Source organism: Coloeus monedula, assembly GCF_965178545.1.
Source record: "Coloeus monedula genome assembly, chromosome: 4".
NCBI lineage: Eukaryota > Metazoa > Chordata > Aves > Passeriformes > Corvidae > Coloeus > Coloeus monedula.
In genome coordinates this window covers 62,740,721-62,757,582 of record NC_138784.1, presented here as the reverse complement: position 1 = coordinate 62,757,582, position 16,862 = coordinate 62,740,721, and the positions used below count along the sequence as shown (strand labels likewise).

Below are 16,862 nucleotides of genomic sequence, written 5' to 3'. Positions count from 1 at the left end.
TCCTGTGCCTGTTTAGGAGTTAAGAATCTGCACAAGCCAAATCCTTAATTTTATCATCTTTCTACACACTTGAAAATAATACTAAAAAAGCCCTCAGCCTAACAGTAGGAGCACTGAAATCACCTATACACTTTAAGAACTAGTAATGTTATTCTTGTGCTTCTGAAGTAGAATTTCAAAATTTAAATACCTGGAGCCTCAGCATCTGGCCACGCTGCAGCTTGCCTTACTGGGTTTTAAATCAACCCAATTTTGCTTTTACATTCAAGCAGGTATTATATAGCCAGAGGAACAGCACAACAATATGCGCCCTTGAACTTTCATTTAATTCACTTCTGAAATGTGACGTGGCACTACTGCAGCCATCAGCAGACGGTCTAACGTTATGTAAACAATTTCAAAAGCCAAATGGATGTAAAATAGATTAAGCATTAGTTCGGAAGAATAAGGAGTTTGCAGCTTCACTAAGTAAGAAAAAACTACAAAATATACATGTTTTTAGAAAAAGCTGGCTGCTTTAGGTTAACACTAGCAAGTATTTACAAGCAGCCTCTACACCATCAAGATGTCTTACTGCCTTTGTTGAAGGCTGGCAACAAGGAGTTAAGAGACATCAAAAATTTTAAGTCAACAAATAATTCTATAAGCAAGGTGTGAGATTGTTCATTCCACCATGAAAACTAGTTAGTCCCATCTGCCAGGATAGTTGGAACATAAGCCGTGTATTACCCAGCATTTCTTAATCCTCTTGCAAGCATAAAAAAATTAATGTAAGAAGAGAATAATCAATCACCATCTCCCTCACACACACCTTTGGTCCTCACACACCAATTGCAAGGCATAAGAGCTGAAAAAAACCTTTAATAAACCAGTTTAAAGAGAGACTGCCTATTACATGGAATGACTACATGCTATTTTTCAGTCTAAATAATCAAGCCACATCATGAATTTTTCAGCAGTCTACTGTGAAACCCATGAAAGGTTTATAAAAATAATTATGTGTGAGTAATTATATTAAACACGATGATCCATCATTAACCATCTCACAACCACAGGACAACGAGTGCTAGTTTGTTATCAAGGGACCAGATATCAGTCTTGCTCTTTTTGCAGAGAGAGGCACTTGAGTGTGATATTTGTGTCATGCAAGCAGCTGACTTCTGGCTGTCAGCACCAACACTGGATCATAGTTCACCTCCAGACACCTACACATTGCTTTGATGAGCAGTTACATTCTTTACAAAGCCAGAGCTCACTGACATACAGCGCCTCAGTGGTGGTGTACTTCACCAAGAACCCATCCCTGTGCAGTTTCATTGAACTGAAACACCATTTGTTCTTTGACTTTTATTAAGTTCACTTAGGTTGACCAAATGAGCTTCCCTAAAGTAAACAGGGTTATAAAATATCAGGATGATTCTATCTTTAGGTGCTCCATAGAAACAAATACTTAGTTCAACTAGAAAACTTTAAAAATTACTTTAGATACAAAAGTGTAACAATTATACTGCGCGATACATCTTTATATATCACTAAGCTCATGAAATTAAAATTTAAAAAGTTTTTGCACCATCAAGAACAGCCACAAGTCCTGAACCTCCATTCTTTACGCATCCTTTATCAGAGTAAACTGAAACTTGGGAATGCTTGGGATTCAAAATACCCTGAGCACATACTAGTGCAACACCACAAAGCATACATAATCCATCGGAAAAGGGGAAAGGGGGGAAAGGAAAAAAAATAGCAAGAATCGGATGGTGCTTTATTATACAAGCATGAAAGTAAGTTCATTTGGAAACTAACTTCTTGGGTGGACTTCTGGACCAGTGAGGTAGCCCAATGGGAGAGAAAAAAAGTGGAAGTGGAACTTGGTCCCCACGCGTGATACCTGCCAGGCGGTCCCACCCCAGGGCGAGGCCGGGGCCCGGCAGGCCGCCCCCCGTGCGGCGGGGGGCCCGGCGCCGCCCGAGCGGGCCATAAAGTGCAGCAGCAGAACACGATCCAGACAAAAGCAATGTAAACAGGTGACTGATACCGGTCTCTTTGTCCGCACCGCGGCCAAGGTGAGGCGCGGGGAGCGGGGCCCCGCAGGCTCAGGACGGTGCCACGGGGAAGCGGCGCACCCGCACCACGGGGGACAGGTCCACGCCGAGGATCCGCTGTGCCCGCCGCCGCGCTGCCGCCAGGCTCCGCCGGCTCCACATGCTGCCCCGCACACGGATGGTGGGGAACGTGGTGAGGCGGGGGGTGGCCGCCTTCCAGATCTCCTCCAGCGACTTGCCGCCAAACGGCTCCCATGCGGCCGCCGCCGCCGCCGGGCTGCCCTGCTCGCTGTCCGCCTGCTCGCCCGGCGGCTCCGGCGCCGACGCCGCCGCCTCCTCCTCCTGTGCACGGGGGCCACCGGCCGCGGGCCGCTGCCTGCCCCGCTCCCTCCTGCGGCGCCGCCGCCGCCGCCGCCGCTTGGCGCTGCCGCCCGCCGCCCCGGCCCGGCGCTTGGCGTCGGCAGCCGGGAGGCGCCGCTTGCCGGCGCGGCGGCGGGGCCGCTCCGAGGGCGGCGGCGGGTCGGGGACGATGGCGCGGCAGGAGGAGTATCCGTAGACGTCCTTGCTGCGGAGGATGACCGGGGAGAACTCGTGCTTGAGGCTGCAGAGGAAGTTCCACAGCTCCGAGTCGGAGCTCATGAACTCCGTGGACTTGGGCATGAAGAGCTTGAGGGCGTCACCCAGCGCCTTGGTGCCAGCGAAGGAGACCTGCGAGCGCGAGTACACAACTTTCTCCGCTTCCCCCTCCAGCCCCCAGGCGGCGGCCGCCGGTTCGCCGCCGGCTGCCCCTGCCCCTGCTGCCGCTGCCGTCGCCGCCCGGGCTCCCGCGGCCGCCGCCGCGGCGCTCCCCGCCTCTGTGTTCATCTTCCCGGCTCCTCTCTCCAGCGCCGCCTGCTTCCTACTGCGGGTCATGGAGGCAGCGGGACGGAGTGGCGGGACAGACGCCGAGAAGGCAGAGCAGAGGCAGCCCGAAGGCGCCCGCCGGGTGTGAGCAGCGATCGATGTCCTGCGCCCAGCACAAAATGGCGCTTTAAAGTGCCGGGCGGGGCCTGCGCACGCCCGCCCCCCCCGCGCCGCCCGTTGGCCCGTTCGAAACGCGTCGGTCGGGCCCGGCCCCGCCCCGCCGGGGGCGGTGGCCGTGAGGGCGGGCCCCCGGAGCCCCCGGAGCCCCCGGAGCCCCCGGACTGTGGTCTGGCGGGGTCCACCAACCCGGCTCCCGGCGCGACACCGAGCCGCAACCCCCGCGTCTCCAGCTGGGTGGCCCAGCGGGTGCCCCCTTCCCTCAGGGAAGGACGCGAGGCTCCCTCATGGCGGGGTGACAGCTGAGCCGTGTGCCCGCATCGCGCCTCTCTGAGATTTGAGGATCCTCATCAGGGCGGTGGACAAAGATGGCTTGTTGTGTGAAATATGTTTGAGTAAGGATTTGGTTGGACACTTTGATGGGCAAGCTCCCCGAAGGAGTAGCCATAAGGGAACTGAGTCAAACAACAAAAATGGGCCAACAGACATGGGCCAACGACAATGAAGTGCTTTACATGATATTAAACACATCCATCCTGTTGTAGAGGGTTTTTTTAGCATGAACCTGCAGGCTGGTCATTCAATCTACCATAAGTCATAGAATCGCAGAACAGTTGGCATTAGAAGGAACCTCTGGAGGTATCTGGTCCAACTCCTGTGCTCAAGCATAGCCACCTAAACAAGGTTGTCCAGGACTGTATCTGCATGGATTTTGTACATCTCAAAGGATGAAGGCTCCTCTCTCTGGTGACCACTGATAGGACATGAGAAATCAGAATGAAACTATGTGAGGGGCATTTCAGATTTGATATTAGGAAGAAGTTCTCTGAGAGGGTGGTCAGCCACTGGAACAGGCACCCCACTGAAATGGTCACAGCACCAACACTGTCAGAGTTCAAGGAGCATCAAGGAGCATTGTGATACAGTTTATCACATAGATACATTTTAGATATTCCTGCGAGGAGCAGAGTGTTGGACTTGATGATCTTTATGGATGTTTCCAACCTCTCTGGGCAGCCTGTGCCAGTGCTCGGTCAGCCTGAGAGTGAAAAGGTGTTTCCTGATATTTGGAGGGAACCTGCTGTGTTTCAGTTTGTGCCCACTGCCTCTGATTCTGTCAGTGGGCACTGCTGAGAAGAGGCTGGCTCTGTCCTCTCTGCACCCTCCCTTCAGGTATCTGTATACACTGATGAGATTCCCCTGAGCCTTCTCTTCTCCGGGCTGAACAGTCCTAACTCACTCAGCCTTTCCTTACAGGAGACGTGCTCCAGCCTCTTCATCATCTTTGCGGCCCTTTATTGGACTCTCTCCAGTGTATCCATGTCTCTCTTGTACCGAGGAACCTGGAACTGGAGAGTGGTCCAGGTGTGGCCTCACCAGCACTGAATAAAGTGGGAGGATCCTTCTCTCAAGCTGTGGCCAAAATTTTGCCTAATGCAGCCCAGGATAATATTCGCCTTCCTTGTGGCAAGGGCACACTGCTGTCTCATGTTCAACCTGGTGTCCACCAAGACCGCAGATCCTTTTCTCCCAAGCTGCTTTCTGTCAACACTGAGATACTTACTGCATCATTGGGATTGGCTTGATATCCCAACAAAACATATCCCAGATGAAGCAGTAAAAACTTGGGTTGACTGAGCCCTTTGTGAGAGTCACCACCTTGGTGAGACCACAGCAAGGCATTTCCTGCATGGTACTGGTACACTTGCAGGTTTTACAGCACAATTTTTTTCAGCTGTTGTGAAGTCCCATGTCCCTCTGTCTGGATCATGCTTTCCAATACTTCAGATTGCTGTCACAGGGAGAGTGTCTTGTTAGATTCCTGTATTACTGCAATTAAACCAGAGCTCTTTCCAGCACCCAGAACAGCAAGGTGCCACCAAGGGCAGAGATGGTTTAACCTTCTGTACAAATCCTATTTGGAGTTTGATTAGACTCCTAACTAATTACTTTCTCTCAGCATGGGTAAAGGGAGAAGAATAACATTTTTCTTCATAGACAGTCTTTGTTCTGTAATTAGTCTTTCATTTTAAAATAGGGAAATCTTTTATTCTCAACTCATCAAGAACCTAAATAGGAATGTCTAGAAATCCAGTCAAGTAAGAGGCAGAAATTCTGCATAAGAAATTGTTCCTTACTGCCAGTGGAAATAAATTAATTTTCTTCACAGTATAATTCAACTTGTGTTCATGGGAAACTCAAGAATATTAATCCAAATAGCTATTTAAAGTGGATATTAACAAAGCTATTTTAAATCTTCATGGAGACAGTCTCGAGTTACAGCCACATTCAAAACCAGCTTTATAAATTACCCTTTTTTAAGAAAGAAACCTTTCCCAAAATGATGGCATTAGAGTAGTTTTTAATTGGATCCATTTCACAGTGTACTTTAGAACACAGTCATGTAGCCAGACTGATTTAACTGAGGGAGGGGTCCTATAAAGCAGAGGATAAGAGCTCGGAGCTGGAAGCACCAGGGACAGGCATCTTCTGAGCCGTGCTGCTCTTGGTCACACTCTGGCTATGTGGTCACCATGGCTTAGCAGAGGCTCATCACCCACTGCACCACAGAAGCTGCCCTGGGCTCACACTCTTGGTAGCGGCAGCTACCACAGTGCACAATTCAGCAGCTCAGCTGACAAATGGGCCCTCATTAAACTGCAGAAACCCAGTTGCCCATTGGCCATAACACTTTCCCCAAATTACAAACATTTCTGGCATATGACTCAAAAATCACTGCGGCAGAGATGGGGAATATTCTCAAGCAAGCAGTAAATCAGTCACTACAACTGCAAGCAAAAAGACAAATCACCACATTTTATTCATGTAGTATTTATTCATTATTTTTACTTTTTAGCTTAAAGGGTGGACAATACTCTTTTAAGGCATGGGATGTAATCTCACTTTTACAACTCCATTATGAGTTTTCTTCAGCGTAACACTCTTAATACGCTACAAAGTCATCTCAAGAAAATCCATGGTAATTGCCTATCTTTTAGTAATTACCAATAGCTCAGTACAGTAATAACAATGATAATAAAATTAATAATCCTTTGGAAGTGCATAGCTCTTCATTTCAATCATACTACTTCTTGTAAGCATTAATTATCACTCACTCTTGAGTTACGTATGTAAATATTGCCTTTCCCTAACAGATGAGTAAAATGAAGTGGATTAAAATGGCTTGACTAAGATGTATAGATGCACTTAATTTTCTGTACATCTTCTAACAATCATTATTCTAAAAATACAGGAAATGTCTACATTGGAACAGATAAGAGTAAAAAAACCCCAACCCTGTAATCTTTGTTTCCAATCATTTGTTAGAATTTCTTTTCTGTACTGAATTCTCGAGAAGGGAGAGCAAAGTACCAATTGAGAAAGTGGTACACTAATTGCTACACAATAGAGACACTTTGTTTTCTTTAACATTGCCTGCCTAGTAGCAAAACCCCCCACTGGTAACTTCTAATTATTTTAAATGCTAACAATCTTATCTGTACAAATGATCACACAGTTTTGAGTCTTGGTGATGAGCCCTTAAATCATGGATATTGAGTTACATCATTGCTGCTGCCAGGACTTTTCCTTCAACATACTCAAGCTCATCTACCCAGGTTAGCAAGAGCAGTCTTACTGTCCCATGTCTTTAAAGATAAACACTCTTTCGTAGTATTTTTACTTGAGAGGTTGCATTAACTGGCAGCCTGCTTCAGTTAATTTGATTCCCAAATGCCTTTAGCATATTTTCAGGAAAGCTTGCATGGCAATGCAAGCGTGACTCCACAGCCATTCACTACTTTGGATGTTACCCAATAGTCATCAAGTTCCTAGGCCTGAGAAGTGTCCAGGCAAGTATTGGCAAAATTCCTGAAAATACTTTCAAATAGAGACAAAAGCAAATAATTTACAAGAATTATTTCTCAATCAGTTATTAGGGGAAAAAATTGTGGAATTGCTGTGTGTAGAACTCACAGCTGCAGTGAAAAAGGAAAATAGGGTGTTAGGAATCACCATGGAAGGGATAGAAAGCAAAACAGAAGACAGCATTCTGCTGAATGTAAGTCCATTGTGCCTCCACAAATCTTGAATGCTGTGCATTTCTAGTCTTACCATCTCTAAAAGAAAACAGCAATGATACAAAGAAGGGCAACTAGCATGAGCAGAAATATGGAACAGCTTCTCTATGAAAAGAGATTAAATAGGCTAAGACTCTTCAGCTTGAAAAAACAGATGGCTGAAAAAGAATATGATAAAGGTTTATAAAACTGTGATAGTACAAAGAAAGCAGATAAGAAATTATTATGTCTTAGTTCTCATAATCCAAGAATGACAGGGAAGCACATGAAGCTATAAAGCAGAAAACTTTAAACGACCAAAAAGACATGCTTTTTTTCCCCCCCAGATGACTCATAATTAGTCTGTGGAACTCATTTTTCAGCAAATTTGTGGATCCCAAAATGAAAAAATGTATCCCAGTACATTTGCAGTCATTACAGAGCACACTATTCAAATGTATTAAACATGACTGGAAGAAAAAAAATCCATCAATAGCTCTTGTAGATGAAAACTGTGGGCTCAGAAAGGTTGTACGCCAAGGGCTAGGAAAGGAAGGAAGAGTATACCTGGGAAGTAACTATCCGTGTTCGCACCATTCTCACGCTCTTTCCCTAACCTTCCTCGTCTGGCCTCTACCAGACAAAGACGCTGGACTGGGTGAACCCTGGAGATATCCGTCGAGGCAGGGTCTGCCCTACAGACCTGTTAGAATACAGAAGAGGGCATCCACATCAATTAAACGTAGTATTTCTTTCCCAGAGCTTTACTGTTGCATCAGCTTGCAACAACCAGAAGAATATATTCTTGCATTAAATGGTAACAAAGCATTTGCAGAGAAAGAAACACAGAGGTTACAGTATCCACCAGCAGCCACAAGCCACACTCGCGTAGAAGGACAGCAAGGATGGAGCCCGAGGTGAAGTGTATTCCACTGGCTCCAATCATTGCATACTCATTTTTTTGCTTTGTTCATTGCCTTAATACACCCTCTTTCAAAATGGTGACTCACTACATGCAGAGGGGAAGAAAGGATTTTTTTAAAAAATAAGCTTTTATTTTAATAGCACTCATTGACAATGTTTGAGAGAGGAAAACATCTCTACCAAATTTTAGAAGACTGATACATTCACAAAATCCCTGTAGTAATAGTAAAAACTAAAGTACACAAAGGAGCATGCTTTGTGTTACAGAAAGCTCTCCTGGAAGATACCTAACAGAGACTGTTTAACATTTTTTCCACATTCTGGGAAGTAATCTGTATGTGATGCACATAACCATGCAAACTGTACATCACTTATGCCGTCACTGCCCTGCTATCAATATACTCATAATAGCCATGGTGGTGGTTACTACAGTCTTGAGGGTCGATGATGGTCTCTTGGTCTAAAACATTAACAAGTCCTTGCTTTTCATATCAAAAGTTAAAACTCTTCTTGCTAATCCTGTTTTTATTTCATTTTATTTTTCTCATTCCTTTCAGTCCACCTAAGATATCTGTTTAACCACTTCTGTTGTGGTTGCGTGACTATATTATACTCCTAAACATTCAGTCTTTTCTACCCCTGGAGTAGTTCACACGGTGTTAACTTTACTGTAGACATAGTAACAGTGCTCTAACCACCGTGTCATCTTCGGAAAGCCAGTGCCAAGTGAGAGAACCATGCTGTATCTTCTTCACCAATTAAGCTGGTAAGGCAAGTAATCAAATGGTGGGACATAGCGTAGATAGAGGATGCAGGGTTTGGAAACTGCATAGGCTAGACCAGGGGAAAAAATCTCCAGCATTCTTATAGAGTAAATGCTTCCACAAATTAGATTATTTCAGAATACCTATTCCAATTTCTTTTCTGTTTTTACCTATTTCATTCTAAGATAACTTTCAAATTGAGCTTCGGAAGGAGGATGGAGCTCTGCAGATCTTAGGCTGCAGGGAGTGCCTGGGACCTTTCACCGAGGTGGTCTCGTAGCCTGCAGGAGATGTGCCATTGCTGAGAAACTGTCATTGTGAGAAGATGTCACCAGGCTGTGCAGCAACATAAGAAAAAAAAGTTTTTAAGGGTGATTGTACATTCGACTGAGTTGCACAGAGGTTGTAGAGTCTCCACCCTCAGAGATGTTCAGAAACCTACTGTACACAGCCCTGAGCAGCCTTCTGTAGCTGACCGTGCTTTGAAGAGTGGGGCCAGACTAGAGGATTGCAGAGATCCCTGCCAATCTCCACAATTCTGTGAATCTGTTATTCCACCGATTGCAAAAAGGCAACTCCTTTTTTCTTTTCTTTTTTTTTTTTTTTAATTCTGTTTTCTGCTGGCATAATTTCTGCTGGAACGTTCTCCTTCTTCTATTTCTTCAGTCACATTCTGTCTAAAATATGTTTCCTACTGTACAGCCTTCAAATTATAATCCTCATTTATAAAACAGAAGTAGAATATGCCCTGCTTTCCTGTACAGGACCAACTGATACGCTTTCAGTATTATCAAAGGTGTAAAATGGGTCAGTACTGATTCTTGAATATAATTCCAGCATAAGGAATATATTGCTCAAGATCATGGTTCTCACACATCACAGATCATGTCATCTTGTAGTATTGATCACATCATTTCCTGAGGCACTCTATTTAAAATACCATCACTGTTAAAACAAGTGTGGATTTCATTCATTTTTCTCAAACCAGACAATTTTTAAAGCCTAGTACCAATTATTTTAAAACCTTATTAATTAAATCTTATTTCTTGATACCATGCAGCTGAGCATGTCAGCTCAAGAAATTTTTTTGTGATACCCTTCAGCCTGTGCTGCCATTTTCCTTCCCACCAGATTTGTGCATTACCAGATGAGCTGACAGGACAAATTCACTCCAGAACAGAGAGAGCCACAATTGATTTTTTTTGTTGTTGTTGAACTTGCCACAGGACACAATGCAATGTTTATATTGGATTTATGTTTTATGCTGGCCTAGGGAGGACACAATACGTGATCCAGCATAAAGTCCATAGAGAAAAGTTACCCTTCAAAATGCTTTGAATGAATTAGAGCGAGGGAGTTGATACTAGCTCAGCTTTGTATGTCATATGGATGTAGCTTTATTAAATAGATAGTTACAACAGCTTTACTGTGTCATTGGATGTCTTAGTCAGGCTCGTTCTTACTTATTCTCTTTGTCGGAATGAATCTTGCAAAACCTACGGCCTGCTGTGTTTGTTTTAATGGAAAGTGACAGAAACCGGGGGTTTTTTCAGGTCGTCTTTGGCACTTTCACAGGGCAGAGGAAAGAGAGCTTTAGGTGGAAAAGGTCTTGATCTCTCTGCTTCAGTCAAAGTCGCAAGCAGCCAATTATTATGTAGATTCAGCTGTTAGCATTAACACCTCCTTTTGAATCTCTCTTTTGTTCTCCGAGTTAGGCAAGGGCTTCAAAAGCCTGGAACGTTTATCTCCGCCCAGCTCCCTTGCTCCTGCCAAGGGCCCTCTGTCTCCGCCGCAGGGGGGTTTGGCGGCCCCTGGATGCAGCGCTGGCAGCCGGTACAGGAGACCTGGCGTAGGGAGCATGGAGGTGCCGTCTCACCTCACATCACATGAGCTGAATATCTTTGCTACACTGAGATCTTGCCCCGACTTACACATTTTAGAAGTCTGCCATATTATTTTTAGCTGTATAATTTTCTTTTCCTTGAAAGTATTTTTAATGTTATTCAACATAGATACAGTTCAAAATGCCTCAAGTGTGATTTATATAAATTTTCCCAAATATTCTAATAATTTATAGTTCCGTAGCACTTGGTTCACAGTATTTCTTATAATAATTCTTAAATTCTTGTGAATTCATGCCAGCACACAATAAATATTAAAACTGGATAATTTGAACACATGAATTATTTTGACCATTTTCGATAACGTTGCTACAAAGAATGAATAAAAACAGATTGATAATATCTTGAGAACTGGGCTTTTAGATTGCACATTTTAAAATGAAAGATTCTCTGTAGCTATAGATACCCTTCATTTCAGTACAGGCACAACAACAGATACTAGCTGAGGTTCTGACCCTACACATGACCTGCATTATTATAAAGGCTCTCCACAAAAGAGGCGGATTCATTCATCCTCAGTGAACCTGCAATAGCTCCAGGTGGGTGAGTAGTTTATTTACCAGTACTTTAAGATTATCTTTCAGAAATTGAGTGAATTTTTTAATGTGTTTGCTCTAACAGAGACATATATGAACGTTATCAGCCAGCAATTAAATGAAATACTTTCCAAAATATACAAGTGCCCCGAACTTCTACTGTAAAGTCAAAAAGTAGTCAAAGTTAATAAATCACCTATATTTGATCCCTATTCCCCTCAGCTATCTTTGGAAGGCTCCTCCAAATAAGAAATGGTAGTGATTTAATCTTTTACTGACTTAATTAAACCCATAGTAAGCCCTAGTGTGGTCACTTACTCCAGTCGGTTTGGTTTAGTTTATTTAGGCTACTATTCTGTTTAAGTTCAGTGAGCCGTTGTTGCTCACATTTAAGAGTATCTGCATACCGGTCACTGTTGGTTTAATTAAAGCCATCTAATTAAGCCAGAATTTTCACTGACCATTAGCATTCTCTTACATCTGCATTTTGAGTCGTAAGGTTTCAACACTGGGAACTCAAAGTTAAAGTCCCAATGCATTGTCTGGAGGGGGCTGCTTAGTGCTCGGCATTTGCAATTCATGGCCTGAGCCATTCATTTTTCCCTTGCAGGCAGTGAGAACTGCAAATGGCCCATCACTTTGGAAAAAGTGATCATTATTTAGAAGTGTAAATGAAGATGCCAGAGGCTAAACTCAGGTTTTGTCTGAAACAAAGACTGGTGTCTCTGGTCTGTAGCAATGGATTGGACATGTCATAACAGAGAAATACCACATTTATCCTCAACATTACATGTTACATGCACCAGAATCATCTTCCTTTTCATATTCTTCATATTCTCCATTCCTTTTCTAGCTTCTTCCCGATCCAGATTCTTCCTGGTTGTCCCTCCCTGACTGAAAGCTGAATCACTGAAATTCCTGCTCATTTGCTTCCTGCTAAAATGAGGTGGTATTTCCAAAAGCACCACTTCCTCCCACTGACTAATATAGTACAATATCCTACAATACAGGTTTGCTTTGCTTGCTGCGTGTTCTGTTTTATCCCACAATGTTTATAGAATTAAATAATTTAGTTACAAAGTGGATAAGATAATGTGTAGATCTTGATGTGTACAGGCCACATACAGTAGCAAAGGAAAAATAAATTAGGAAGAAAACAATAGAGAAAACTGAAAGGCTGAGACTCCAGGACTGATGTAACAATTATTGATAATGAACCACTGCTGAAAATGGTTGCCAGACATAATCTCTATTTGCATAAAATTTGAACCAAAACAAAACCAACAAAAAATACCAACTCACCAAAGCAGAGATTTTAGAATGGCTTTCTCCAGTGGTAGGCATTTCCTAGCAGACCATTCTTGTGCCAGGAGAGGTTTAAACATGTGAAGATGAAGGGTTTTCCAGTTATACAGAAGTGGAAAGATTAGAAAGGGATTAAAATATTAACAGAGGAAGATAAGTGGATTGCAAGAAAATGCCTCACCTGATGGCAAACTAAATCACTGAAGTCTGATGTAGGCTAGCTGTCAGCATGGATATTGGCACTTCACCCATTTATCTCCATTGATTTTAGAAAAATGCTATGCTTAGCTTAGATAGGAATCCTATTGTAATCCTGATTACAGTGAAATTAAATCTATCACAGTTGTAGATACATCTTAAGTCAAAAATGATCATTTCCTTACACCAATCTCTTCTTCAAATTAACCTACAGTTATGTGACATCCAGAGCAGAAGTGGAGAGATGTGACAAAAACAAATTGGTCATTGTTAAGTCAGTTCAGCTCCTATCCAGCCTCCTTTCCCTTCTCATGGGCTATCTTCCTGTACATTATCTTTCGTGTAAGTTACTCATCACTTCATATTTGGGATCAAATCCCTAGTTACTTCCACTTCAAACAGCATCTCCAGGTTCTGATCCAGAGATGCACCATTTAGCTACAGCTGGTGAAAAGGTATTATTTTCAGCAGTATGTCATGTGCTGATATTAAAGACTAATGAAGCTAGTGAAACTAGGTTAAAGAGTTTTCACTGGGAAACCATTTGGATATATAGCTACTGGTTATCTGACACATCCATGTTTCACTTTAACTCTCTCACTATCACTCAACCCAGTTGTCTCAAACTGTGGCTACTATAGTGTAGGATTCCTTTAGTATAATTCATTAGCACTACTGCTTTTTGTAGAGCTGACTAATCAAGCGCTGGTGGACAAACATGAGCCATGGTCTCCCAAAAGTGTTCTAAGCCCTGAGCTGTTGCTTGCTTTAAATTCATCATCAAAATAACTATTCTGAAAATTCTGACATCTATGGCAGGATAAAGTATTTTGGAATTTTGAAAATATCTTCAGGACAAACCCCTTTCCTGTCCAAGCTTAGTTGACATGGAGATATACTTCAGCAAGTCTAACAGTTTCTGCATTTGAAATGCAGAGCTCTGTAAAGTGACAGGAACAGTGTTGGGGGCAGTACAGGCAGGCTGCTCCACCAGGGAGGGCACAGAGGCCAGGACCCGAGGGTGACAACACAGGCAGGAATACTGCCTCAGCCACGGGTGTCTGGAAGTTGTGTTGGTGAGTCCAGATGAGGAGCAGGTCTGAATGCAGTGATCAGGGTGAGCCTCAGGCCACTGACCTGCCAGGAGGTCTGTCATGATGAATCAAGCCTGAGGCCAAGCCAGGAAGTCAAGTCAAACCAGGGCAGCAAGGTCCAGGTCTGAATGAGAAGGTTTGACAGGAAATACAGACTCAGCTGCAGGCAGAAGAGCTTGAACTTAAAAGCAGCTCCCAAGGGAAGGAGGGGCAGGCCCCCTCTCTTCCTTTTCTTTGCAACAGCTCTTACCAGCAAAGAAGCTGAGCTGGACTCAGACAGACAAACGTTTTTGAGCTGGAAGAAGCTCTGAATAGACTGCATAGAGTGAAAGTCCATCTGTGATAGTGCCAGCTGTAGGAACAGCTTCACACTCTTGGTTTTGCCTTGTAGGCCAGGTACTCTGACTGAACAAGAAGCTCTGCTCCTAGCTGTCTTCTGTATGTTCTTTTCCTCTAACACTCAGGTAAAGAGAGGCACAAAAAAGAAGAACCAGCACCACTATGGCTCTAGCACTTGGATTCTGCCCCTCTCCCCATCAACAGTGTGAGAATTGACACCACTAACTTCTAAAGTTTCACCTCATTATTTTTGTGAAGAGAAAAGGACTGTAACTACTGCTGCACCCAACACCTTGGTACAGCAACCCCCACAAATCATCACCTGAAGAAATAGCTCCCACCATTCCCAAATCTTCCTCTCCATTCCCAAGGGTTTTTGGGGTCATCCTTACTTCATTATGTGTATCATTACCCTTTTCATCTACAACTTCTCCTGTCTGTCAAGCTAATGCCTCATTTTTTAACACAAACAAACCCCATTCATCTTTCATTTCCTCTCTCTATAACGTTCCTCTTGCATGCAGTTCCTTCTGCTCTCAATCCATTTTCACTTTCTTCTTTGTCCCATTTTTCATTTTTCTTTCACCTGTCACCAAACCATGTCATTGCTTTCCACCTAGAACTAGAAAAGCTGTGAGTATGAAATTTAACACGGTGAAGAAGCAATTGGATGGTTTCTGTACGAGGAATTAGTGCTCAGACTTCTAGCCTGTGAGAAACAGGCTTATGGGAAAGAAATATGGGGAATGGTTGTCTGCTGTTTCTGGTTAAACAAGATCTAGAATGCAAAAAATCAGATTCTCAGGTGGCAAACAAGAGACACTTTACTATGCAGTGCATAATTGAGCTGTGGAAGTAATTACAAGATGCCATGGGTTTCAAAAGCTTACATGATCCAAAGAATAATTAGACAAATTCATGGCTGAAAATAATCTAACAAGCACTATTAAAAGAAATCCTACCACAGGATCAGGCCTTGGCCTGGATGTGCTAGAGAGAAGCTTGGTTCTCTCCCCAGGATTAAAGCCAGAGGATGGCCTGGAGATGCCAATCCTCCTCTAGGTACATAAGTGGCAGTTGCTGTGCTGGTGATGATGAAAATAATAATTAACATTACAAGGCTAGATAAAGTTATAGTTCTGAAGGATATTGCAACAAGGTGGCCTAGTTTGAGGGTGGGAAGCATGGTGGAGACAGAGGCCCAGAGCTCCTCTCTAGCATGTGAAAACTATGAAGAAACTTGTGATTTTTGTTTACAAACTTTGCACTTATTAATTTTAAAAGGAATAAGTACTGGTAAAAGGCACCTGTCATCACTTATTTAGCCCATAATCAGGCCTCAAAGACTATAATTAGAAGGGGAAAAAAGGAAGAAAATTAGATTCTTACCAGTTTTAACAGAGAATATGTTAATATAAGGTAGTATCTGCTGAACAAAGTGGTTTACCATGAGAAAATAGAAACCTATAAGGCTGAGAAAAATATCCAACTTGTCCTGTCCTAATGCACCAAGTGAAGAATGTAATCACATACTTATTTTAGGCATCTAAGTGAGATGCTGAAATGCCCATAGAAAATGCATGAATTTTCAATTAAAGAAAAAAAGTGGCCGCCTGGTTTCAGATGCTCTGAATTTGTGTTTAAAATACACTAAAGTAGACAGTGTGCATGCTCCAGGATTGCATTCTTGGATTTTTCCAGGCACTGATATACATATACTCTTCCATTCTCTAAGCATTAGGTGTACTGAGGTGACACAAAGGAATTCTTCTGTATCTACTACAAGCAGAAAAAATATTAACTGGCAGTAATGAGAGAGTCATCAAACTTCACCCAAGACAAATGGAGATCAGTATCAGTATAAAGCAAAGGGAGAACAAGAGACCTACCACCCTGAAGAGACAGGTGTCTGTCACTTCCCTAAAGATTTTTTGAATGTGGGCCAGCCAGGTGCTGTACAGATGTTCACTCTGGTTACCTGTGGGAAACATGGGAAAATCCTGAAATCAGGCATCCTGCATGCCAGGACAAGCAGATATGTTCCGGACCATCCATCTGTGCACAGTAAACCTCTCTACACAGAGAGTTGCTCTGAAAATAAGGCCACCCTTAGGGAAACTGTGCTTCAGTTAATGCCAAACAGCTGCAATCCAGTTTTGAGTTCAGTGTACCTATTTGTAGATAGCTGTTAGCAGCCAGCTAGCTGTCTGCCTGCAAAGACTCCAATAATGTCAAGGTTATTTTATTAACACTGAATAAGTTAATGAATGGATTTGGTTATATGACATGTGGCTGTATGTGCACATGCAAGAAAGCCAAGCCATTGAATCCAAATCATAAACAAGCTACCTATTATAAAACAAACATCAGACAAACAGTAATAACACAGCTGACTGAAAAGGAATGTGAATATGCCCTCTTCATTGCACAGTACTATATTCCTTCACCATAGTCTAAAATGTTCTCATCTGAATTCCTATCGCTTGTCACTGCAAGGCTGTGAGCACAAGACATTCCCTGTCTGTGTTACATCCTTGCCTAGTTCTTATGAGTAATTTACTTCCTAGATGCCTCTTCAACATCATTGATGCCTTAATCCCAGCTCTGTGCATAGATTTCCTCCTTCTCCTGATAGATACTTTGAGGTCACTAGAAGGAGAAGCAACAGAGGAGCCATTGGC

At 43.3% G+C, this 16,862-nt stretch overlaps 1 protein-coding gene across 1 annotated transcript; it reads right to left on the bottom strand.

Moving 5' to 3' along the window:
* Nucleotides 1-1,962: 1,962 nt before the first annotated feature.
* Nucleotides 1,963-3,046, bottom strand: CCDC71L (coiled-coil domain containing 71 like). Its single transcript, XM_082279669.1, has one exon. The coding sequence runs from the start codon at nucleotides 2,952-2,954 to the stop codon at nucleotides 2,094-2,096; it is 861 nt and encodes a 286-aa protein (XP_082135795.1). The 5' UTR covers nucleotides 2,955-3,046; the 3' UTR covers nucleotides 1,963-2,093.
* Nucleotides 3,047-16,862: the final 13,816 nt, after the last annotated feature.

Excerpts from the sequence above, each read along its gene's own strand:
- CCDC71L (XM_082279669.1), bottom strand. The coding sequence starts at position 2,954 with ATGACCCGCAGTAGGAAGCAGGCGGCGCTGGAGAGAGGAGCCGGGAAG.